The sequence below is a fragment of the Tauraco erythrolophus genome, chromosome 1 (assembly GCF_009769465.1).
Source record: "Tauraco erythrolophus isolate bTauEry1 chromosome 1, bTauEry1.pri, whole genome shotgun sequence".
NCBI classification, from domain to species: Eukaryota; Metazoa; Chordata; class Aves; order Musophagiformes; family Musophagidae; genus Tauraco; species Tauraco erythrolophus.
In genome coordinates this window covers 127,989,874-128,015,518 of record NC_141465.1, presented here as the reverse complement: position 1 = coordinate 128,015,518, position 25,645 = coordinate 127,989,874, and the positions used below count along the sequence as shown (strand labels likewise).

The following is a 25,645-nucleotide window of genomic DNA, read 5'->3' as shown; positions in this document are numbered from 1 at the left end:
ACTGATTTAACAGACTCCTTATAAGCCCTCAAAAATAGATTCAGTGTTTCTGAAAAGCCCATGTTTTTTTAAGGCCACGATAATCTGCCAAGAGTCATTTTGTCTTTAAAACAGCATAATTAATCTGATGTTTCCACTTATCGAGTAATTCCTCTTACTCCTCTCTGCTTCTCACAAGATGACCCAATGCCTCTCACTCTATCTGCGTAAACACTGGAGATCTTGAAGGCTTGGCTGTCCCCTCACTACTTGCTTGTAGTCGTTGAGATCCAACGTTGTCTTGAACTACATTCACAGCGAAGAAGAACTTTGAGTATAATCTCTGATGAGGAGCGTGTCATACTTTGGGGAGGATGGGATACAGAGAGCTGATTCAGAAACCGGGGAGCTGGGAGATGCACTTCCAGAATCCACGGAGTCTCTAAAAGGAGAAGGAGGAGTTAGAGCTACCAACTCCTCAAGGTCTTGCTTGGCTGATGGGGTCTCTGAAGTGCCTTCTTTGATACTGCCATTTGAAGGTTTCCTAGCTGACTGCGAAGCGCCATTGACTTCAATGGCAGGAAGTGGTTGGATCTCTGCAAACGTGGTCATTGTCGTAGGGAGCTGGATTTCCCGTGGGATCAGGTATGAAGAGCAGAGAGGAGTGGCTACCATTGTCCCCGGAGTGGTTGTTGAAAGCATCATAGAGTTCAGCTCGCTGATATTGGCTGTAAAGCGAGTAACCACGCTACTGATCTGCTCCATGAGGGAGCCTTGAGAAGAGCTGCTTCTCTGCGGAGGCTCGGACTGGAAGGTCGGGGCATCGTCTTCTGTCCGGCTGACGGAGGCAGTTCTGTGGCTCAGGGTGCTGATAGGCGAGGGAGTCTGCGGTCGGTACTGAGCTGGGTATTGCTCTTCTGCTTCTGAAACCTCGTAAAGCGTTTTGGCACTGGCCTCAGGGAACGTAGCGCTGCTACTGTGTCGGCTACTGTCTGTGCTTTTAGAAAAAGGCTTGATCACTGCAGTTTGGTTGAGGTTCTCTTTTTTGTTGATGTGGACTGACAGCCGCTGCCAAAGGTGTGCTCCTCTGCTGCTCTTCTCGTTCTGGGCCCAGGAAACGGATTTCCCATTAGAGCTGTAGGCAGAAATGAGATAAGATGGTAACTTGCAGCAAAGTTAAGAATGTGATCACTGTGCCTATACCATGGGTATGTGGTGCCCCAGAGCTGATATTCGTCATAGAGCTGACTGTTATTTCGTCTGTATCTATATCATCTACATCTATCTATTGCAGTATATCTATATCTATCATTTATACCTGTATGTTCTAGGAAAATGAGCAGAGTGTGCCAGCTCATTTCACAGGGCGTTTGTGCATCCAGCTGGGACCTACTCTGTGCTAGTTCATGGCCACTGCTGACACCTCTGTTGCTGCCCTTTGGACATAAGCAGTGTCCATCTTGGGGGAAGGAGCAGCTTCATGATGTCCCTTCTGTTAGACTGGTGTCAAGAAGGGGGCTGTGGGACTGAAGGATGCATGGAGGAGTGAGGAAGAGATAAATCATTGAAGGGAATAGATAAAACACCTGGACTGGCTGGGTTGCAGGAGGCAGGTATGTAAGCTGGCCTGGGAGCATTCTGTGGTGAGGAGCTTGGCGTAGGGTGAGAGCCATGGAATCCTGGTATGGGGCAGGGAACTTAGATTGGGAAATGGAGGAGCATAGTATGTTATGGCTGGGAAAAAGATCTGTTTATATCCCAGTACTTGGAAGTACTGGAGCAATGCTCAGAAAAGAGCTATACTGGTTGTGAGTGGAGAGACGCTTCTAATGGATGATCTGTTCTTCATCAAGGTACTTGGTAAGTTAGCCACCACTTAAAAAAAATATTTTTTTTTTTTTAATTGCTGGTCAGCTCAGAGAATAAAACTATATTCCTAGTAGGAAAGAAAATATGGACAAGCTATACAAGCAGCTCCTCATGGTGACCTGAGTTTGGAGACAGCAGTAAACATTTTGTTCCACTCTGCTGCAAAATGAGTCCTCTTAGGACAATTTCTCTTCAAGTCCCATTATGTCTTACTCTTTATGAAAGTTGCTTATTTTTCTCCTCTTGCTACCTAAGGAAAGCCAGCTGTGGCACTTGTAAACACATAGTATGAAACCACTCCTTTCCTTTTCCATTTTCCTTAGGCCGATGAGCTGGTCTTTATACATGCATTAACCTATAGTTCTTGGGATTAAGAAAGACCATTAGAAATATTTCTTAGCTGAAATAGACAATGACTCTGAAATGATGTCAGGAAAAACATAGTCTCCACATACAAATAAGCATGATTCATATATAGAATGCAACAGAATTTTAAACAATTTGCTTTGATTTCTGAAACATTTGCTACAGTCATTTAGGATTTTTGGAAAGACAACCACATTGGAGACCCTGGCAGAGTGTCACAAATTTGTTTGTTTACTTTTTAAGCCTGAAATAGATACACTCACACATGTTAGCCTGCAGCATAACAGGTTGCAAGACACATAGTTTACTAAACACAGATGACTTTATACCAGCCTTCATGCGGAGGCTTGCCACGCACTCATCAGTTTAATAGCTCTTCCAGTCATATATAAAAAAAGTCATGTGCTGATCGTAAACAAATCCTCCTTGTGAGTTCACATCCACAGTTACGTTACATGGAATTACGATGGATCATGTAACACAACATACGCCAACATTTTTCCCCTTCCGAAGCAGCATGACAGAATCCAGCAGATGAACACAACGTAAACCAGTGGGTATTTTAAGAGAGGCTAGGCTGGGAGATGAGCTGTATGAGTATATAAGGGCTCACCCCTTTGCTGTAGTGATTACCAGGCTGTTACCTGGATCTAGGAAGTTAGCTGTTAGGCATCTACCCCCAAAATGCCAGGCAGAACAGCTGGTGGCTTGTAACTTGCTGTTCAGAAAGTCCCTTCCTTTTGCTGTACCTCAACCAGAGCAAGCAGGAAAAGCAAAATCTAACCTGTAGCACTGATCCCTTGGACTCTTTGCATCTCCTTGGATGTGATTCTGAGTTGAACAGGAGCTGGCTCTAACGTCTTCCAGAGGAAAACTGTTGCCTCTGCGGATTGCATGCTCCTCTCACTGCAACATGGACTCAGTGTGTGTTGAGAACTGTTTGAGAGCCCTGGCTCCTTGATCATGTTGAGTCCTGAGCTCAGCGGGAGCTCAGTGCCAGCAGCAGGAGCAAGATTTGAATCCTTTAGGTGAGATCTTGCCTCTAGTTCTGGTATGATGACCATGAGACCTCCTCCCAGCTCCTGAACTCGAGATGGACCGGGAGGCTGGGTGAGCCAATACTTGTAACATTGATCTGGCAGAAAGAGAGGCCCTAGTTCCAATCCTGGATGTCCTACCTGGTGGGATCTCTTAACTGCTGCTGAGTTCAGAGCTCAGAAGGGTTTGTGGCAGACCAGCCTACCGCAGAGGTGATATAAATGCCAATAACACGAAGAATTAGCCAATGTGAATAGAAACATTTACCTGAAGAAAAAGGTATATTCTAACACCTTTCCTGACCTCAGGCACTGGCTTAGTACAGATGTTCAAATCCTATAGCTTTAAGTGTGTGCATGAGCAGTAAATGCATGTAGACATTTCCGGTTGGCTGAAGGTTGGAGTGTAAGAGGTTGTGAAGGGAACACGTCATTCCCTCCCCGGTCACTGTTCAGGAGACAATTATTGAGAAGGGAATGTGATATGAGGCTGAGGAGCTGGGGGAAAGAAAAAGGAAGAAACCTGGGGACGTGTCCAGCCCTTGACAAGCGCAGTTGACAGATCCTCAATGGAGCAGCTGTCACCAGCTCCCCCAAATCCCAGTTTGGTTTTGAGTCAGTCTTGGCTGATGCCCTCGTTTCTGCCTTAGCACTGTGCCCAAGAGTAATCGAACTGTATGTTTGACTCTCATGGAAATTCTGGGGCCCTAAAGTAGACTCAGTAGCTGTTTGATGTAAATTTTGTGTAAATTCATTGCAAATTCCTTGATATAAAAATGGAATAGGAAGCAAGCAGCAATTTATCAGTAAGAAATGAACTCAATAGATAAAATTCCAGTCATTTGCTTAGCAATAATTAGAATTGTTATCTCAGCAATGTATCATTCACTTTATCATACTACAACTACATGCTACAAAGTCAACAGTGGGCTGAGGTGTGCAATCATTTATCACCTCTGTGAAAGGAGTACCACTTATTTTCATATATTGCTATGTAGCTGGTTTACAGGTAAATTCCAGGGATAGTACTCTAAGATTCTGCTCCAACTGCATATTACTACTCTGTCAAGTTCACTGGAAACCGCTGCAATGCATAGAATTAAAAAATAGAGAAATAAAGATCAATCAGAGACATAGACTATGATGTGTATGGATGGAATTCTTTACATTTACTATGCCCAGCTCTGCCATGACACTTTGATGATGAGAAAAGTTAAGTCAGTGAAATCTTAAAGTTTTCTTGCAAACAGATTTGGACTCCCTGACATGAGAACAACAGAATTGCACTTTTCAGTTCTCAAAGGAATTACACTGCTAAGTTTGTATGAATAGACATTTTTCTGCCCCACTCTGCTCTGGTACATTACACTGAGTAGAGCAGAGCAGAGTTCAGGTCATATCTGGAGAAGACCAAGCTCCAATCCATCATTGATATAATTTCCAAACCAAAATGTTATCAAAATACTTTTTTTTTTTTTTTGGTAAAACAAACCTTTTTCATGGCACTTTTTTTTGTTTTCTTTCACTATAGGTTAATTATGTTCAGTTTTATGTATGAGAGTATGAGAGGGTTTTCCTTGAACCCGTCATGCTAATTGTTTCTCCAGTCTCACTCTAAAAGCTGTTTTGATTTTGATAGCTAGGCTTTTCCCCAGCCTACGAGACCTACCATGACATAATATGTAAAAGAAATGAAAGTGGGATAACTGAGAAAGCTTTTAGCTTTTGAAGTCTTTGATATTGTGAATATTTCCTCTAGAGTTGTCCACTTACTGACAGAATAGCAATTAGTATTGTTTCTTATTTTCTTTCCTTGCTTAATTTTTTTAGAGGCACTTAAGTTTTATCTTTAGGGCTCTGTATTCATAAGGGATATTAAGTTTTTTATCCACTTAAGTGTTAAGAAAAATGATCCCCTTCCCTTACACATTTTTTTTTTCTGTCTAGAACAGATAATTTTGTCCTTTATTTTGGTTGAGGCAGCAGAAGTTTTTTTTCAGCATTTCTTTAGCTCTGCCACCAAGGTTTCATTTGCCAGATGCTATTAAAAAAACTGTGTTTTGTGAGGTCCTGTAAAATGTAGAAGGGAAAAACAAGAGGAGGAATAGACAGTCGCAGCAGCTGAAAATGCTCATATTTTAACAAGTGTGCCGTTGTCATTAATTACCTGAAATTTCAAAAAATAATTCGTATGATGAGTGCCTAGGGATTAGTATTGGGACAGTTACTGAAAGCATAAGTAATTTGGAAAAGAGTCATTTATTCTCTTCTTAATATTTTTAAATGAAATAGGCAAATCAGTTTAAAATGATCGAATTTATTATTTTCTAAGAAAGCTTGGAATGCATGGCTACATATTTAGTATTATTCACCAGTGGAAACTGAAATACAAGAGGAGTTAGTAGAGATTAATAAAAAAATTTAAAGCAATTTTTGTTCTCCATCGTGTACCAATATCAGTATCCGATTCCAGGTTTGAATTGATACAGCTGAAAACAGATACTGGACAATAACTTGATGGAGATGTGTTTCCAACCTGTCCCCATATGAATACAATAAGGAACGAACTAAAATTCTTTAATTTATAAGTCCATGAGTGAAAGTTCGTATTTCAGAACACTTTTCTAAATTTTATTGAAATAAATTTGACAGCAAAGTTGTGTTTAGATGTTTCAATGGCTGAAGTATAGTGTTGCATTTAAACACTAGCAATACTTCGTTTTTAAAGAAGCTGACATAATGAAGTTATTGCTCCAACACTGTGCATACCAAGCCTATTTCTTAAGGACATTCTTCTCCTGTCTTTAAGGGAGAATTCCTTCTGTCTTAATCCCAGAAGCAGCTGGCAATGGTAATCAGGATAAACTTCTGTACTTAACTTAGTCCATACAAATTTCTTCCAAGGAGAACTCTTGTTATTCAGAATAAATAGTAAGAAGCTGTAGTCCTTTTAGAGTCCTGTACTGAAATCTTACTAAAAACTCAATGATATAATTATTTTACCTGAAAAGGATTTATGTGCTATCTGTAGGTTTAATTAAAAACTGCCTCTTCATCAGGGGTGATCTGTGTGTGTGCCTGTGATGCATGCAAACATGGGCACATGTACATTTTGTTTCTCTAGGCTTGTCCCTTGAGCCAATCTCAGATCTGTATACACTTTGCTTGTAGTGACCCAAGTCCTTCATCCTTAGGAGAATGCAAATGCCTTGCAACGTGCTGAAAACACTGAAATGAAAGAAGCAGTTGAAGTGGTGAACTCCAGTATACCTGTATGAAGTCGTAGTTTCACCTGAGGCATTAGGACAGCCTGGATGACTGACTAAACTTGAACACAGAACTCTAAGGTGTCTAAACTAGGTCAGTCTTAGTGCTGTAATGGTTTATGTTGTTGCTATTCCTCTCATTTCATCTAGCTTTTAAGGAAACATCTACATGCCTATATAAAGAGTCCGAGAAAGATCGGTGGTGTTGGGCACTGCCCGACCTGAAGCAAAAACAAAAACAGGAAGACCCAGAAAAGACAACCCAAACCAAAGAGCATTCTGATTCCTCACCCTACATGGCAGAAGACAGTAAGTCAAAGGTGAGTCATGAATGGAAAGAAGTCCGTGCTCAGGGCAACAGGCGAGCCCCCGCTTCTTGCCTACCTCAGCTCCCCAGGTGCCCCTGCACAACAGGTATGAGGCTCTGGAGGTGGAAGACCCATCGACGGATGGTGTAGCTGAGGGACCATCTGCACTGGAGGTGTCACAGGGTCAGAGAGGACTACCTGTTGTATCAAGACCGCCTCCACAGGGAAGAAAAGAAGGGTAGTAGTTACAGGCAACTCCCATCTGAAGGGGACAGAAAGTCCAATATGCCGGGCTGACCCTGCTCTGAGGGAAGTCTGCTGCCTCCCTGGAGCCTGGGTTAAAGACATTGCTAGGAAACTTTCTAGCCTGGTACAGCCCACAGACTACTATCCTTTACTACTTTTCCATGTGGGTGGAGACAAAACTGAAACACAGAGTCCACGGTCGATCAAGAGGGATTTCAGGACCCTGGGACAACTGGTAAGAGGATCTGGGGCACAGGTAATATTTTCGTCCATCCTTCCGGTTGCGAGCAATGACACTGGAAGAAGCAAGTGCATCCAGTCGATTAATATGTGGCTCCGTGGCTGGTGTCATCGCCACAATTTTGTTTTTTTTGATAATGGGATGGGCCACATAGCACCAGGCCTACTGGCACCAGATAGGACTTGTCTTTCTCAGAGGGGAACCAGGGTCTTAGCGCAAAAGCTAACAGGGCTCATTGACAGGGTTTTAAACTAGAGATGAAGGGGGAAAGGGATAATACCGAGAATGATAAAGATATGCTGGAAGTACCTGTAGAACAGAAGAAGGGAATTCCAGCTGCTCCAGCCAGGAAGTCAGATTGATCTGGGGCCCAACTTAAATGCCTTTATGCCAATGCGCGCAGCATGGGGGATAAGCAAGAGGAGTTAAAAGTGTGTGCGCGCCTGTTGGGGTATGATCTTATTGGCATCACAGAGATGTGGTGGGATGACTCCTATGACTGGAGTGTCAGAACAGAAGGGTACAGGCTCTTTAGGAAGGATAGGCAGGGGAAAAGAGGAGGAGGTGTTGCCCTCTATGTCAAAGACCAGCTGGAGTGCATGGAGCTGCACCTGGGGACGGATGAGGTCCCGACTGAGAGCTTATGGTTTAGGATTAAAGGCAGAGCAGGAACAGGGGACATAGTAGTAGGGGTCTGCTACAGACCACCTGACCAGGAGGACTGGGTGGATGAGGCCCTCTACAAACAGGTAGGAGCTGCCTCACGTTCACGAGCCCTGGTCCTCATGGCGGGGCTTCAACCACCCTGATATCTGTTGGAAGGACAACACAGCAGGGCATAGACAATCCAGGAGGTTCCAGGAATGCATGGACGATAACTTTCTTCTCCAAGTGGTAAAGGAACCAACGAGGAGAGGTGCTTTGCTGGACCTTGTTCTCACCAACAAAGAAAGGGTGGTGGGAAATGTGATGCTCAAGGACAGCCTTGGCTGCAGTGACCATGAAATGGTTGAGTTCAAGATCCTTAGGGCAGCGAGGAGGGAGCATAGCAAGCTCACTACCCTGGATTTCAGGAGAGAAGACTTTGGCCTCTTCAGGGATCTCCTGTAGAGTACAATGAGATGAAGTCCTGGAGGGAAGAGGGGTCCAGGAAAGCTGGTTAATATTCAAGGATCACCTCCTCCAAGCTCAGGAGGGGTGCATCCCAACAAAGAGAAAGTCAGGTAGGAACACCAGGAGGCCCGCATGGATGAATAAGGAGCTCCTGGACCAGCTTGGGCACAAAAAGAAAGCCTATAGGGGGTGGAAGCAAGGACAGGTAGCCTGGGAAGAGCACAGAGAAATTGTCTGAGTAACTAGAGATCAGGTTAGGAAAGCCAAAGCCCTGATAGAGTTAAATCTGGCCAGGGACATCAAGGGCAAAAAGAAAGGCTTCTATAGATATGCCAGTGATAAAAAGAGATCTAGGGAAAATGTAGGCCCTCTCTGGAAGGAAATGGGGGACCTGGCCACCCAGGATATGGAGAAGGCTGAGGTTCTCAACGACTTCTTTGCCTCAGTCTTCACTGGCAAGAGCTCTAGCAGCATGGCCCAAGTCACGGAAGGCAAAGGCAGGGACTGTGAGAATGAAGAACCTCCCACTGTAGAAGAAGATCAGGTCCAAGACCATCTAAAGAACCTGAAGGTGGACAAGTCCACGGGACCGGATGAGGTGCATCCGTGGGTCCTGAGGGAACTGGCTGATGAAGTTGCTAAGTCACTATTCATCATATTTCAGAAGTCATGGCAACCTGGTGAAGTTCCCAATGACTGGAAAAGGGGAAATATAGCCCCCATCTTTAAAAAGGGGAAAAAAGAAGACCCAGGGAACTACAGGCCAGTCAGTCTCACCTCTGTGCCTGGCAAGATCATGGAGGAGATCCTCCTGGTGACTATGCTAAGGCACATAGAAAATAAGGAGGTGATTGGTGACAGCTAACATGGCTTCACTAAGGGCAAATCCTGCCTGACTAATTTGGTGGCCTTCTATGAGGAGGTTACAGCATTGATGGATAGGGGAAGAGCAACTGACATCATCTACCTGGACTTATCCAAAGCATTTGATACTGTCCCACATGACATCCTTGTCTCTAAACTGGAATGACATGGTTTTGATGGATGGAGCACTCAGTGAATAAGGAACTGGATGGATGGTCACACTCAAAGAGTTGTGGTCAATGGTTCAATGTCCACGTGGAGGCCTGTGACGAGTGGTGTTCCTCAGGGGTCGGTACTGGGACCAGTGTTATTTAACATCTTTGTTGGTGACATGGACAGTGGGATCGAGTGCAACCGCAGAAAGTTTGCAGATGACACCAAGTTGTGTGGTGTTGTGGACACGCTGGAGGGAAGGGATGCCATCCAGAGGGACCTTGACAGGTTGGAGAGGTGGGCCTGTGAGAACCTCATGAAGTTCAACAAGGCCAAGTGCAAGGTTCTGCACGGGGGTCGGGGCTAATGCCAAGCACAAATACAGGCTGGGCGGAGAATGGATTGAGAGCAGCCCTGAGGAAAAGGATTTGGGAGTGCTGGTGGATGAGAAGCTCAAAATGAGCCAGCAATGTGCGCTGGCAGCTCAGAAAGCCAATTGTGTCCTGGGCTGCATCAAAAGAAGCGTGGCCAGCAGGTCGAGGGAGGTGATTCTGCCCCTCTACTCTGCTCTCATGAGACCCCACCTGGAATACTGCATTCAGCTCTGGAGTCCCCAGCACAAGAAGGACATGGAGCTACTGGAACGAGTCCAGAGGAGGGCCACGAAGATGATCCGAGGGCTGGAGCACCTCTGCTATGAAGACAGACTGAGAGAGTTGGGGCTGTTCAGCCTGGAGAAGAGAAGGCTCCGGGGTGATCTTATAGCAGCCTTCCAGTACCTAAAGGGGGCCTACAGGAAAGCTGAAGAGGGACTTTTTACAAGGGCATGTAGTGATAAGACAAGGGGTAATGACTTTAAACTGAAGGGACCTAATCCAAACCATTCTATGATTCTATGATAATTGTTTCCCTGGATGAAAGCCAATTCTGCTACAAAGATATAGCTGGGTAGTGGTATATCACTCAAGTCACTTAGCTTGAATTATTTCCATGCTACTTGTTCTATGGAGATAAATAGCAATGACACACAAAAGAAGAATGATACAGGACAAAAATTCATTTTGTCCTGTCCTGAGTTCTAGAAGTAAACAACGTATTTTGCAATTATTTTGCAAAGAGAGTTGTTTTGTGTTAGCATCAGCGAGGGCATTTATTTATATTACTCCAGAAACTGTAATCTGTTGATACCTCCTTTCCTCATGAAAATCACAGCTGACACTTATATGAATTACTTTAATATAAAAGGATGAAAGAAACTGCAACGAGAGAGAACTGACGGACAGAACCTTTGCCAATGACCTCCCAGAGCAGCCACCAGCGATGCTAATGCTGGCAGCTGTTTCAGCAGCGTGCCTGGTTAGCGCGGGAAATGAATTGTCTGATATCGGAATGAAATATTTCTAGGATGCCTATTATCATGACTCAAAATGCAAAAATTATTTTGATACCAGATGTAACTTCTTTCCTCTATTACTGTGACCTCATTGCAATTGTTAATTAAAGCAGCTAGTGCTGGGGTTTGCTTCTCATCTGAAAAATGTCACTTCAAGTATCTCTGAGTACACCTCTGCTATGCTGGAGCATCCTATTCACAGGATGGAGAGAGGACAATGCCGCCTCTTGAACTGTCAGTTCTGCTTCCTGATAGGCAAAGCTTAGTCAACATGTTTTTTTTTCATCTTTTCCATTGATAATTTGCTAAAGATATGGAAGGGAAACTGGGAAAAACAGGAACCATCAGCTTGCCCGAGCCTGTAATCAGGAGCACAAGCAGTGCATAATTAGGAAGGAAAAAAAAAAAAAAAAGAGAGAGAGAGAGAGAGAGAGAGAAAGATTTAACTTTCCTGGTTGTATTTCCAGGGTTGATTTGAATTCTATCCTCTGCAGAGAGCATACAATTGGAGGAATTTCAGGTGTTTAGCATGCCTTATAAATAATTGCAGAAGTATTTATGCACATAGGACTTATTAGCAGAGAAATTACTTTTGTGAATTATTAAGCAGTTTATTACTCATTGCATTTAATCAAATCTGAAATGCAAATATGATGCAAGAAATGCAAAAAAAAAAATTGTTGCAATACTTACTTTGCAGAAGCTTTATAAAACATTCCATTCTATAATTAATTTTGTCAGATATATGTGAATGGTACTCACAGGTGATGCAGGATGTAGTAAATTCTCTTAATCAGAAATAGCCTTACAAAGCATCACATAGAGTAACCAATGCTGCTGTTTTTATGACACTTTTTAACTTGAAAATTCCCCAGCCATTTGTAAGACTAGTATGCAGAGATAGTGAAGCCCTGATGTGAAAAATATCCACACTAGTGTTGGAACACAAAAATCATATTGCATGAGGGATTTGAGAACGAGCTGAACAGTACTGCCCAGTATGAAATTGCACAGCATTTTTTAGACTGAAAGAATGTAAATGGGATTCAGTTAGTATCAGAGGACCTCTTTGTCCTGTGAGACAATGAGGGTTTTTTCATTATTCACAAATGGTCAGACCCCTGCTTCTGTCTTGTACCATCTGTACTTCATCTCAGTGACTTCTAGCACTGGTCTGATACTTACTGAGACAGGAGAAAGGCACCTACTTTCTTTTCTGCAACATCTACATTCTCTCTGGGAGGATCCCAGCCTATTCAGTGGCAACTCAGCTCATGAAATTTGACAAGGACCACTGGCCAGGACACTGTGGCTGGAGACAACAAAATACAGCCATCAAATGCAATTGCACTCTCTGTTAAGCAGCACATGTTCTTAACTGTTTGAGTAGGTCTTGCAGCTGAGAGTCTTGCTGTGGAACTATTAGACTGACACAGTTTCCAGTCTTTTTGCCTGTTAGGGCATCCTCTTTAACGGGAACCTTTTTCTCCTCTCTACTTGACTCAGATCGATTACAGTCTGGAATGCAAACAGATTCTTCACTGTGAAGATATAAAATATAAAAAAGAAGTTTTTCAAGTGTATATATATGGCCAGGTAAAACAGAGGTGAATACTGTACAATAAAATACAGTCGTTTGACATTTACATGTACTATTTTACTCTTCAAAATTCTCTTATACAGTGACTTCAGAAAGCTTTTAAATGAGGAATAAATATCGCCAAAGACAATGCAATGTAGGAAGAAAAATGTTCCAGACAACACACAGACAACAAACAGAATCCCAGCTGACAAAAATAAAACCAGGCGTGAACACGTTTTGTACAACACTCGGGGATGAATGTTCCCGATGTCGGTTAAGTGACAGGATTCTCCCAGCTGTGTGCTACGTGGTGTTACAGTCTATAGCTCTATGTACATGAGTGAATATTGCTGCACCCCAGGGGAACGTAACACCATGCAAGTGTTTCACTGAACACCCTCCTGCAATGACAAAATTCACTTGTGATGTAACACTTGGGAAAAGTAAAAGTATAATTTGGTCATACTGTGCTCTGAGGTTCTGTTTATAAACACCGCAGGGATCGATAAGGAATGAGTAGATCTTTTAATAAACGATAAACAAAATGTTTCTAACTTGTAATAGAATGTAACACAGTGATACAATGCTTATTAAGAGTATTGTTTCATGAAAGATTTATAACCATCTGTGATACATGCGGCTTATTCATTTATTAATGGAGATGTCTGGAGAAATGGGTTTTCTGTCCTATGGGAGAGTTTAACATTTGGAAATCTGACTGGACTCAAAATCAGATGAATAGTTGAAATATCCAAGTATTATGCAGAATTCAATAGTTTGAAATATTTCAATACAAAATCATCAAAACGGCCATATTGAAACAGTTTGTCCTAGTGATGCTGAAAAAGTGTAGCAGTTAATATTCATTAAAATTATAACATTGGTGCATAATGTTATGCAATATATAATGGCCAAAGCAAAATTGAAAATAAATATCCAAATTAAATGAAATGGAAAACATTATGAAAAAGATGTTCTGAACTCAATTTAAAATAGTTTGGAATCTTTCCTTAAAACCACTGTAAAACTCAGCACTTTCCCACAAGACATTTTGATTGAGAAGAACCAACATTTTGTTGTTGAAAATGTTTTCATCAATCAGTTTTTCTCTACTCTCTTTTAAAAGCTGTTTTGAAACGTAGACCTAATGTAACCCCTAATATGTAGTGGGACCACCATTCCAGAGTTCCGGAGCTGCTTACTCCAAGTTTGAATACTGTCTCACTTCATCTGCTCTACTGTATTAGAGAGTCAGGTGAAGGTTTCTCCTTCCTGAAGCACAATATTACAACAACATCACACAGGACACGTGGTTCGGATCACCTGAATGAACACAGTGCAGGGTTTTTTTGGTGGTCAGATGGAACACAGAAATCAGCAGTGGCCATGTGCTTTCTTTTTCTTTTCTAAACATACTATATGGGATGCACAGGAATTACAGACAGAGCATCTGGCCTGGCGTTGTCCCAGGGCTGCTTCTCTTGTTCACAGACATATCACACTGCCCTAAGGCCACTTGCTGTTTGCTTACCTGGTCATTGTAGCTCTCCCACCATTCCCCATACTCCCTTTTGGGGTGAAACACTCTATTTCCGACTTGTGCGGGGCCAGTCTCCTGCCTTTGTACCTAATAAATCACGACAACAACAGGAGCAAACAGAAAGAAGTGATTGCGTGCTCAGCTTTCTGTGACAGCTGCTGTGCAAAGGGCCATGCACGTGAACGCTACTGTGGCAGTGGGGGGGTACAGTGCAAAGCAGCTGTGAGAGCGGTGGAACAGCTGCATAAACCCCCAGACCTGTGCTGAAGCAAACAGGGATATGCAGGAGAGGTGCTCACCATTTTTTTTTTTTTTAATATATATATAGGAGGAGCTAAAAAGTTCTACAGAATAAATTACATGCTAACCTTTTGTCTTTAGCATTTTTTGGAGTCAGACCAAAATGTTTGGCTAAACAGTTTAAGGGAAACAACACTTAAATTAAGGAAAACTGAGAAACCAGCTGGTGGCCACTTTCTCAATCCTAACCTAATCTTTTTCTCTCATCCTCCATCTCTGTAACACTTGGCTTGTTCCTCTGCAACACTTGACTTGTTCCTCTGCTTGTCAAAGCAAACAACAGTTTAGCTGACTGCTTCGATAAAACTTGGGTGGGCTCACAGTTCATGTCATGAATGGGCCTTTCTTTCTCCATTGGCAATGAAAGGAGGCTAGATGACCTGCTGAGATGTAGACATGAAGTCTGGTGAAATCAGACCCCATCCTAGGGCCCAGTGCTGTACAATGAATGTTTTAAATACCATATCTTGCACTTAAATTAAAAATTCACTGGGGTAAGTTTGATACTTGAGGATCTAATTAATCCCTGTATAGGATATCAGGATAAGACTTGGTCATCATTTGCTCTCTGAGCACTTAACTGGGATGTGAACATGGAAAAGGTCTTATGCTGGTGCTCTTCCCAGTGGTGAATTTCACCCTCATTGCAAAAATTCTGGTGTTAGGAGTTGAAATACCTATTTGAATGCTTCAATAAAATTTGGGCAAAATGCCTGCAGATGCCTTCTCAAAGAGTTGTTTGTCATATTCCATTCCCATGCGCTATGAGATGTATTGTGAATATTTAACACACTTGCATGTGGAAGCCTGTACATTTTAACACTAGTAACATTACAGAACAAATGACTTATTTATTGCTTATCCATTAACCTGATTGAGATAGCAAAAGGTACCTTGAAGAGAACAATCCTGTAAAAGAGAAATAATCTGAGTACATGCAAAGTCAGGCTAAACTTTGGATGCAGGTGTAGCAGATCCTCAGAGGCGGTGTGCATTGTATAAATAACTGAGGAAGAAGCTTAGTGAATCTGAGAGTGAACCAGAGACAGTAAAATGATGTGTGCTCAGTGCAGAGAAGTCTTTTCATTTACGAATTATAACCTTACTGAAAAGAAGAACAACAGGAGCTTTACGAACTGGCTACCAAGGGTTTTAAGGTAATCCGGAGTGCGGTATATGCAGTGCTCCCAGATAGGCATGAAGCTTGTGCAGGACACATACATATTAAATGGAAGCCGATTCCTAGAGCAGAGGAAAAAGTGGAGCGGCTTAGAAAGTAGATAAATTCACCGAAAAATACAAAGGAAATCAAACGGGATCATACAAATTCAGTTAGGGTAGCCAAAGAGAAAGCAAAGAGAAAAGAATATGCAGAAACTTGACAGGAGAAAAAAGGAAATAAGGTTGGAGTGAAGGTGTTAGACATCAAAGAAAGCAGTTTAAGAGGAGCAGGAAGGAAACACGGTTCCATTTAAACCTGATAACCAAGAGGTACTCTGTGCCCAACAAGACAGAAGGAGAAAAAGTCAAGACTAAGAGAAGGAATTTGGAGACTAAATGCTCACAGTAAGTTGAGTACTGAAAAGTAGACAACAGAAGGAAAGAAGAGGTAAGTGTCCTTGGTAGCTCCATCCTGAAGAACCCCTGCTTAGGATTCTATGACCCAGATAAAGAAAACTCAAAAATTCCCCATTTCCCAGTCATTAGCATAAATTTCAACGACATGAAAGCCAGCAGAATGGATCTTGAAGAGACTGATATGAGACTCTAGGGTTTTCTATCCATTCAAGAGCAAATGACACCATCAGAAACAGTATGTGATCACAGAACTCCTCAAAGCTTTGAACTATAATACCTCTGCCATTGCCATTCATTCAGTGCTAAATATCCATGTAATTATGAAAACAGTGACCAAACTCTAATCAACTCTTCTAGTGTGGAAAGTGTATCTAACCAGTGCAGGGAAGCTGCAAACATATTTGGGTGACTATTCTGGAAAGCGAAACCAGAGGTTCTGCACAAAAAGTGTTTTCAGCTTTCAGAGCAGATAAAGGACATGATTTTGTCTTGCCTTAGAAAAATATCCCCTTTCTGATTGTTAAAACAAAGGATTGCTTTAAAAGATTTCATCTGAGGAGAGGAAAAAACCCTCCAACATTCCTTCACGGCTGTCATTACAAACGCTAATGTGAAAATTAATTTGATATTTCAGCTGGTGTATGGAGGAGTATAAAACACTTCAGTGCAAGCAGTATTTGCAAGAGTAGATGTCTTTTCTCAGGGTCAATTCCAGGGCTGTGTATTGGAGAAGACTTTGCTTCTGTGCAGAAACACAGCTACTAAATTCTATTGAAGGATTTGAAAGACTTTGGGTCATTTTTAGTGTTTCTTTGGGGTTTCAGGTGTGGGATTATGGGCTGTGTCATTTTTTTGCACAGGGGTGAGTTGTCTTAAGAACAAGTGCTTAATGATACATACTAATATGTTTTACAAGTGTTCAGCGATAGAAAATTTGGAAAGTAATTCCCCAGTAATTCAGTCACTGTGGTGCTTGTTTATTTGTCAAATACTTTGCCACATCCCTCTATCTCTCCAGAAAGGATCAACAGAGAGAAAGAAACTTATTCCTGGGCTGAGAGAAACCATGTCTGTACTGCTTTGGTTTTTAGTGAACTCGACATACACGTGCTATATGGCAGGAAACACCAGCATGACTGCTTGGATTTGGACAGTTAGACCTTTTCCTTGCCTTCTTCACCTTCCAACAAAACTCCTCTTTTAGGTCAAAACTAATGGAAATTATGGGAAATAAAGGGGGAATATGGGAATCATCATCCTGAATGAGATTGATAGTCATCCACTCCAATGCTGTAGAAACCAGTTTTTGATGCTTTAATGTGCAGATCCCTACTTTTTTTTTTTTTTTCCCCCAGTCAACGTGTGGGTCCCTGTACTGACAAGAGGTGATAGTCTTTATGTATGGACTTTATTAGACTATGCCTATACTTTAGAACCAGGTGCTGGTGTGCTGATGGTCCTGACTTCATGTTAAGATGAGACCCAGATGTGCTTGTGGCGCCTCCTGTCCCTGCTCTCTCCTGGTTTCCATGCAGAGAGTTTTGGATGCTTTGACCAGCAGTCTATTCCATATGTTAGTATATCCCCTATCTGGAGGATGTTGGTGGGCCAGACCTAGAAGATGTGCCATAGCCCACATTTCTGTGTAGTTTGGTCAAAGACTTAGTCAAATCCTCAAAAAATAGTCTATGAGTAGAATCATAGAATCATAGAATGGCATAGGCTGGAAGAGACCTTAGAGATCATCTAATCCAACCTCCCTGTCATGGGCAGGGACGTCTCTCAACTAGATCAGGCTACTCAAGGCTCCGTCCAACCTGGCCTTGAACACCCCCAGGGAGAGGGCATCCACAACCTCCCTGGGCAATCTATTCCAAAGTCTCACCACCCTCGTACTGAAGAATTTCTTCCTAAGATCTAATCTAAATCTGTTCTCCTTCAACTTAAACCCATTTCCCCTTGTCCTATCAGTGGACACTCTTGTAAAAAGTCCCTCCCCAGCCTTCCTGTAGGTTCCCTTCAGATATTGGAAGGCAGCTATTAAGTCCCCCTGAAGTCTTCTCTTTTCAAGGCTGAACAATCCCAGCTCCCGCAACCTGTCCTCGTAGCAGAGGTGCTCCAAATGTGGGTAGTAGTACCCAGATTCTATTAAAATGTCCACACTACACCAGTTGAGAAAAGCTGCTCAAAAGACAAGTGCTTACAATAGCCAAAAGTAGTTGTTTTAGGCAATCTGTCTTCTGAAAAAAAAAAACCCAAACAACCCAGCAATTAGAAACTGGCTTTTACTCTTAGACATAAGATTTTTTTCTCTCTCCTTTTTCAGCATAAAGTAAAAAGTTTAGCTAGCTAAAAGACATCTCAGGTTACCTTTGGGGTTTTTTTTGTTGTTGTTTTTTTGTTTTTTTTTTAATGCAATGCAAACGAAAGGTAATTTGCCCTGTTGGAGATGGAGAACTGTCATCAATCCATATTTCAAATTCAATCTCATACTGCTGTGCAGAAATGTTATTAATTATTGAGTACCAAATGTGTGCTTGGCACTGTTAAAAGCCAGAGGAAGAAACTAGCTCTAATCAACATGCTTTTTCTACTTCAGGAGGGGAGTAATAGCCTGATGAAACTATATCTTGCAAGGGTGGAAAAAGTGATGTTTCCACAGGAACACTTATTTAAGAAGAGAGAGGCTGTAGAGCCAAATCTCATTGTAGGGCAATTACTAATCCTACAGTGGAGACTCAACTTCAGTATTGCAGTGACTAATTTCTAAGGGTCTTGTTAATTAATAGGATTCCAGTTTTTGTCTGATATACTGAAAATGATATTAGATGTCTAAAACTGAATCAAACTTTTCCCCACATGTTAACAATAATCAAATAAGGTAATATCTATTATTTGAACCCCAAACCTCACATTTTTGCTGTTTTGGACTGAATCTGAAACAAAACTTTTTTAAAGCCCTGAAAGGTGGAATTAATGGACCAAAGAGAGGAGAGGAGAGGAGAGAAGAGAAGAGGAGAGGAGAGGAGAGGAGAAGAGAGGAGAGGAGAGGAGAGGAGAGGAGAGGAGAGGAGAGGAGAGGAGAGGAGAGGAGAGGAGAGGAGAGGAGAGGAGAGGAGAGGAGAGGAGATTCAGGAAGCTTTATAGTACATTGATGAAATATTGTCTCTTTGCTTTCTATCACTTTTACAGAGCCTTTTCAATGTTCTTATGCCTGCAACTTGAACAGGTTGCTGAGTGTTACAAAGCCACCCACCATTCCAGGCCCAGTTATATATTTTAATTGTCAGATCTTATGTACCAGTAGTATTTTTCACCTGCAATATTACTTGGTCTTGATATTAAGAAACGATGAAGAACTTGTATTTCATTGCAGCAGAGTTAGAGCTGACCTTTAGACTAGGTAAGACAGTATGTGCACAAAGATTTCTTTAAAGTGGTAAAGAATGAACTATGAAGAATAATTAGTGTTGTTACTGTAGGGGCTGCTTTGAGCTACAAACATATTTTGTTCTTTAAAATCAGTTCTGCAAGGTTGGTCATGCTGTCTTGACATTGCATCACATTGCACTGAATACTTTTAAAGGGTCTCAGCTTATTGTGTGACGTTTTCCAATTTATATAATGACTAAAATAAATGATATATTATTCAGCATGGCATTTTTTGTTGCTTTAAAAAAAAAGCATCATATAAGCATTCTTGGCTTAATAGCACAATTTCAGCAAGCAGAATTACTTTAAAGCCAAACACAATTTATTTTTTTCAAGTGCAGCATATATTTTTAGAGTTTATTCTAATTAAGAAATCATATGTAATTGCCACTGTTGAATTAAAATGACATTTTTGATAGAATGATATACAAAACATTATACTGGCTCAAGGGAAGATTAGGGCGATAGCAAAATATTACCAGTATGTTTATTTACCTTCTTCCAGAAAGAGTATTTCTGAAATGTTGGAAAAAACGTTGTATAGGATTTTTGTACAGTAGGGTCTTATTTACACAAGACTTCTTGTTCTACCCATTCTATTCACTATGCTGAACTTCTGTCCTCTCTTCTTCAGGTATATATAACTACAGATGTCACAGGAAGGTTTCATTACTTTGTTCATTATTTCCCTCATTATGTCAAAAAGGGAAGCTACACCTCGTTTGCTCTGAAGCATTTTAAATGTTAGAAACTTCTCTAAGTTTGTGAAACTGATGGATGCGTGCCTGCTTTGCAATGCCTTACCTTGGCTTCAAGTTTAACATGATATTTTTCAATTTTTCTGACTTATAAGTAAGAACTTTTTATTATTTGGATCTGTTATGCTATACTGTGTATTTAATATATTAACTTTATTTTGTTTTCTAATGTTTTGTATCTTTAGTGCTTGTTTAATAGATTTTTAACTTTTCTTTTTCTGCTACCTTGTTATTGGACAGTAGGTTATAAAATGACTTAATTTTTTTTTTTTTTTGGCAATGTATAACTGTGTTATAAGTCATCAACTGGCAGCAAACCAGTATTGTAGTGGTACTCACTACAATATATAATGCTATAATGGAAACTACAACAAATTAAAACAGAGTTTAATGTTTATATATTTTAACAGACACCTGCCTAGAATTTCAGTCCCAGTTATTAAAAAACATCTGTAACCAAATGCAGTTATATGTCAACTGAAATTCTAGCTGTTCTGCTAGTCCACACTAACTTTCAGTATTCCAGTACAAATACCATTTTTTATAATTCATACAGGTATTTCCATAGTGGCAGACTGACTCATGTCTTGTTTGGACCTTGGAAGGAGGGTGGATATCCTAGTCTTCCGTTTGTCAAATTAATTACAATGCCAGTTAATATCAAAGAATGTTCTGGAAAGAACCAGAAATTCCTGCAGTAGACAAACATGTGCTCAGGTCAGATGCTAGTTTGCAGCAGGATCTACATCATGCATGCTAATGGACATGAGACCATCTGCATGGCTTGTCTGGGTGTTCTTCAGCATGGCTGATAAGGATAATATTGGTATAGTAAAAGGTGACATTTATTTGTCAGCAAAATTTTGGGAGACAGGCTTGAAGATTAAAAAAAAAACTAAAAGGTATAGACACTGCTGTTAAAAATTAGAAGACTCCTCCTCAGTTCTTTCTTCCCCTAAAAACGTATCAAACTGCTGGGTTCAATCTTCCTGTTCCTTCCTTTTCTTTTTTGTAGTACACTAACGAGACTGCGTTTTGCAATTTAGAGCGTATTTATGTAGCAGTCGACAGGGAACTGCTCACAACGTGATTTAATTTGCACAGTTCAGCTATGATGTTCAGTTCAAAATGATGGGGATGCTGCCTTAATAATATAAATAATTCCAAAAATTAGGCTTCAACACATGTGCTCATTTAATGCAGCCAAACAATTTATATCAATCAATCAGTATTTTAATTAAATTTAAGTTGATGGGAAAATTCAAAACAACAATGCTATCACTGTACACAAATTAAAAATCATTGTAATTAGGGCATTCAAGAATATCAATTCATTATATACATGGAATGTTTTAGCAGCAATTTATCAAAATCTCTCAGACTTAATACCTTTCACTGAATTTCATAAAGTATTCTGCAGTCATTTCACAATATTTGAAGTTTAATTAATCACAGTATCAAGCTTGTCCAAAATGACACCAAGACTAAGTTATTTAGGAGAAAATGAAGGACTCAAACCATTCAGTAATTGCTCAATCTAAGTTTTGTACCATATTAGATTAAAATAGTTCCAAATGATCCATTTGGGAACTGATTCATTAATAAATGCAGATTAATCAGTCAAAAGGATAATAACTTCTGAAGAGTCAAATATTTTTTTTCTGCATGCATCAAAATTCTTCTCTAGCAAGGCGATGACACAAACAAATAATGTCTTGTTGCATCACTATGGCTAGATTTTTGATTTTTAAATAAGAATACCCATTGAGCCAAACCTTCACCTCATGCAAATTATTACCTGCTCTAATGACATTATGTCATGTAAGAGGCTTACTCCTCACTTCTCTGCCATCGTCTCATAGTACAAAGCCATCTAAGCACTTTCGTGCAATTTTTAGTTGATGGTCCCCTTAGACAGCATCTGTAGAAATAGACTTATTTTTTGGTACATGATGATTTGTCAGTGACATCTTTTGCCTTACATTAATCTCTGGTCCTGTTTTGTGCTGCACTTCCACTTTTCAGTTTCTACTGGGATTTATTGCACTGAGATGAGCAATGGCTAAAAGCTGGACACTGCTACAGTTCAAGGATGGTACCAATCATTTCTATAATGAAATTTCTTAAGCACTAGTTCTTCTCATTCAAATTCTTTGATAATCACGTGGTTAATTCTCCATATGTACAAGAGTTGATTAAAAAACCTAAAAGTTACCAATAAATTATTTGTCTATTCTATAAAACTTCAGGCTTTCAAATAATGTCCCTTTTTTCTTGCCAGTGAAATAAAACCAGAATTGTAAAGGTCTTTTAAATTAAAGCTAATATAAAAGCCTGATGGATGAGGCACTTGTGAGGTACAAGATACCCAGGCTGGAATCTCTCCTCTGCTGTTGTCTGATATTAAAAGTCATTGTTCTTTTCACCAGGCTAGAAAATAACTCTGCCTTTTCCAATCAGAGTTTCTTTTATACAAGACACAATGACTTCACCAGGCTCCTGTAGGAAAGCAATCCATGCTGACGTAACTGACAGGCTGCAGATATAACTCCATACGAGAGATGATACACGAGTCTTGAGCTCAGTATTGTGAGGTTACAACCTCTTCTATATTCTGTTCCATGTTTCCATGAGGAAACCACCGCAACTACCTGAAGAAACTGCAGAACCAGTGATTTTTTTTGAAGTCTGTGACTGCTATTCTACAAATCAGGAAAGGTGTGTTTTCCCTTGTTTTGTCAGGCAATGGACTTGATGGAGTGTTAGTCTTACTGTACTGTATGACCAATCAGATCATCAAGAGTATCTCAGCACTTTGGTTGTGAAGATTGTGAATATGAATCTATAATCCATGCCTTGACAAAGTCTAGTAAAAGACTAGTAAGTAAGTTTTTACAAATTAATTTGCAAGATAACTGCAGTGTTCTTTATCATAATTCAAAATGTGTCAAAGAAATTGTTCAAGCTGTGTATAAATGAAGACAAAATTGGCAGTTGTACTATAAAAAATGTGTCCCAGTAGAATATGCTGTGGCAGAAACTCATGATCAGTATCTTTCTGAATGACGTACATGTGAGGAATGTGAACCAGCTTCCACAAAACTCCCTCAGTTTTTCTTGTCCCTTGTCTTCTTTACAGAACTGAAAGCTCCACGTAAAATAACAGCTGTTTCATCCCTCAGGCAACTTATCTTCCTGAGACATAGGGAATTCGAATCTCTCACATTTACATCTGAAATTCTCTTGCTGGTAATGCGCCCACATATTCTAAAAATATTTGGTCACAGCCTGATGGCCATGGCTTTGAATCTATCCACTTACTAATGGATGTGGTTTCCAATCAGTCAAAATTTGATATCTGGGCATTGGGAGTTGCATGGACTGCATCTTGGAGCCCCTTGGCACGATGTGTGTAACAGTGGCGGAGGTTTATTCTGATGGGGATTCTCATTTGTCTGGAAACTCAGTGCGTTCCTGGGGCGTGCCTAATAGTGCAGCATAGCAGTAGTCAGATATTGAAGAAGTTGTAACAGCTAAGTAAGTTCAAGCCTGGAATTTTTGGTTCACTTGGTTTTTCAGTGCTTTGCATGGATTTTAGTCAGATTCAAAATTTAGAAGGAATGTTTGAAAAATTTCCTGAGAAAAAAAGGGTGAGGTTTTTTGAGAAATTTCAGTTTGGGCTTCTGAAAAAAACTCATCTCAAGATTTTGATGCTGAGATATGACGTGCTGATGTATGATATAGTGGTTTGGGTCATAACCATGCGTGGTTTGGGTCATTTAAAGACATATTCCAGAAGAGATAAACACCTACAGTAGTTAAATTACTGTATGAAATCTTCTGCTAAGATATTTGAAACGTGGACGCTTTGAAACGTATACGCTTTCCCACAGCCAAGTTGGGATGACTGAGACCTTTTGGTGTGCAGTCCTGTCTAGAAATTCCATAGCAGCAGCAGCAGCTCTTGTAGCAGAAATATACAGTCCTTATCTTACCTGGGATAGAGAGTTATTTGAAAATGAGGAGAAGATAAATGAGCCCTGTATTTTAGACTCTAGCAAAACAGCTCTGTAGTGATAATAATTCTTGGGACCTTAAGGTAAGATTTGCTCAATTTATTTAAGGCCTTCCTAGACCCTATGAGATTAACTGGTAAAATAACTGGAAGAAGGTGGTCCAGGTGGCTCTCTACATAGGTTATGTGGCTTTGACTCCAGCTGAGTAGTGTTTAGCATTCTTCTTTGTGGAGTCGCTTCTGATACTGTCTGGTTTGTTAGTCCTACTTTTGAATGAGGTTGGTGAGTACTGCTGAATCACAATAGCCTACATGAAATGGTTTTCATCTCACTAGGTAATGAATAGTTCTATTCTCTCCTTCTACATGTTTCAGTATGCGATGATTCATTTCAACATATATCCACAGCTTGCCTGAATTTTCTTAATTGAAGAACATCCCATGCAAAAGTCATTTAGGACTCTAACAGATGCTTTGCTTTATTTAGGCAAAAGCAGTCTTGTTATCTGTCATTTTGCAGCTGATGTGGAAGCATTGGCGTTATCTGTTTGACAATGATTCGATGTAATACTACACTGCTCTATAAATTAGTGTCAAGAAGCAAAATGCTAATGATAGGGACCCCTCTATGTACTGGTGACTTAAATAGCATGTTTCTTTAAAATTCAGCAGTGACTCACTCTCATTTAAATAAAAACTCTCTGAGATATTTAAATAATGCCATGTAGCTCTAGTGCATGTTTCCTTCGATTCTGAGTACTTCAGTGTTTACTTGAATAACTATCCAAACAAGCTTTTAAGCATTGTACTGAGTGGTACCTTGAAACATATTACTTTGTGCAACAAGATTTTTTAAAAGAAATGTTTGAATATTAAGTAAAATGATAGGCCTCTGTTTGCTTATGTTCTACAGTTAGAAGAATTGAAGCTGAAAATGGTTTTCTATTCTTTCTTGGAGATGATATGGAGACATAGGTGAAGTCCTGAGCAGCATTTTAAATTTACTCAGCACATTTCAGGACTCTGTTTTGTTTTCTTTCATGCAACTAAATAGGCATTGATTAGAGAGAATTTCCCATGATCGATGGAATCAGTTTGCTCTTGGATTCCCAGACTCTTCAGGTATACACTGACTGAGCATTGTTGAACTCACTGGCACCATCGCAGTTTAACCAGTTAAGGATTCAGACACATGCATTAGGAGTGTCACCTTTGTTGCAGTTTTATGTGTTGATGAACACTGCTGAGGACATAGAAGTTTTTCTCCAAGTCCCAAATGAAATGTTCTAGTTCTTTGTATTTAGCCAAACACGTCAATATATCTGCTTTGTGCTGCCTTTTTCTTTCCCACACACACATATCAGGCACTCTCAATGCTCTTCAGGATTGATGACATTTCCAAGACAGTGCTATTGAAAAAGAAGTCATTGTCAATGATGATCTATTACATTCTGGTAATAACTCTCTACCACAGGTGTTATCTACACATTAAGGGATATAAAGAAATGGAAACAGAGTCCTTAAAAAGAAGAAAATACACCTTGTCTTTTAGGATATTTAATAGTAGGGTACACTCCGTACTTTTCAAAACAAAACAAAGATTTG

The 25,645-nt window shown here is 40.5% G+C and overlaps 1 protein-coding gene across 3 annotated transcripts in view; it reads right to left on the bottom strand.

Moving 5' to 3' along the window:
• Positions 1-291: 291 nt before the first annotated feature.
• Positions 292-25,645, bottom strand: part of GRM5 (glutamate metabotropic receptor 5) — a 297,088-nt gene continuing 271,734 nt past the window's right edge. The window contains exons 8-10 of one of the 3 annotated variants that reach the window (XM_086614295.1): positions 13,949-14,044; positions 12,215-12,376; positions 292-1,114 (exon numbers count right to left, since the gene is read on the bottom strand). In XM_086614295.1, coding sequence (XP_086470421.1) covers positions 292-1,114; positions 12,215-12,376; positions 13,949-14,044 — 1,081 coding nt within the window. The remainder of the gene's footprint in view (positions 1,115-12,214; positions 12,377-13,948; positions 14,045-25,645) is intronic. The other 2 variants (XM_086614303.1, XM_086614312.1) reach the window with 2 other exon arrangements.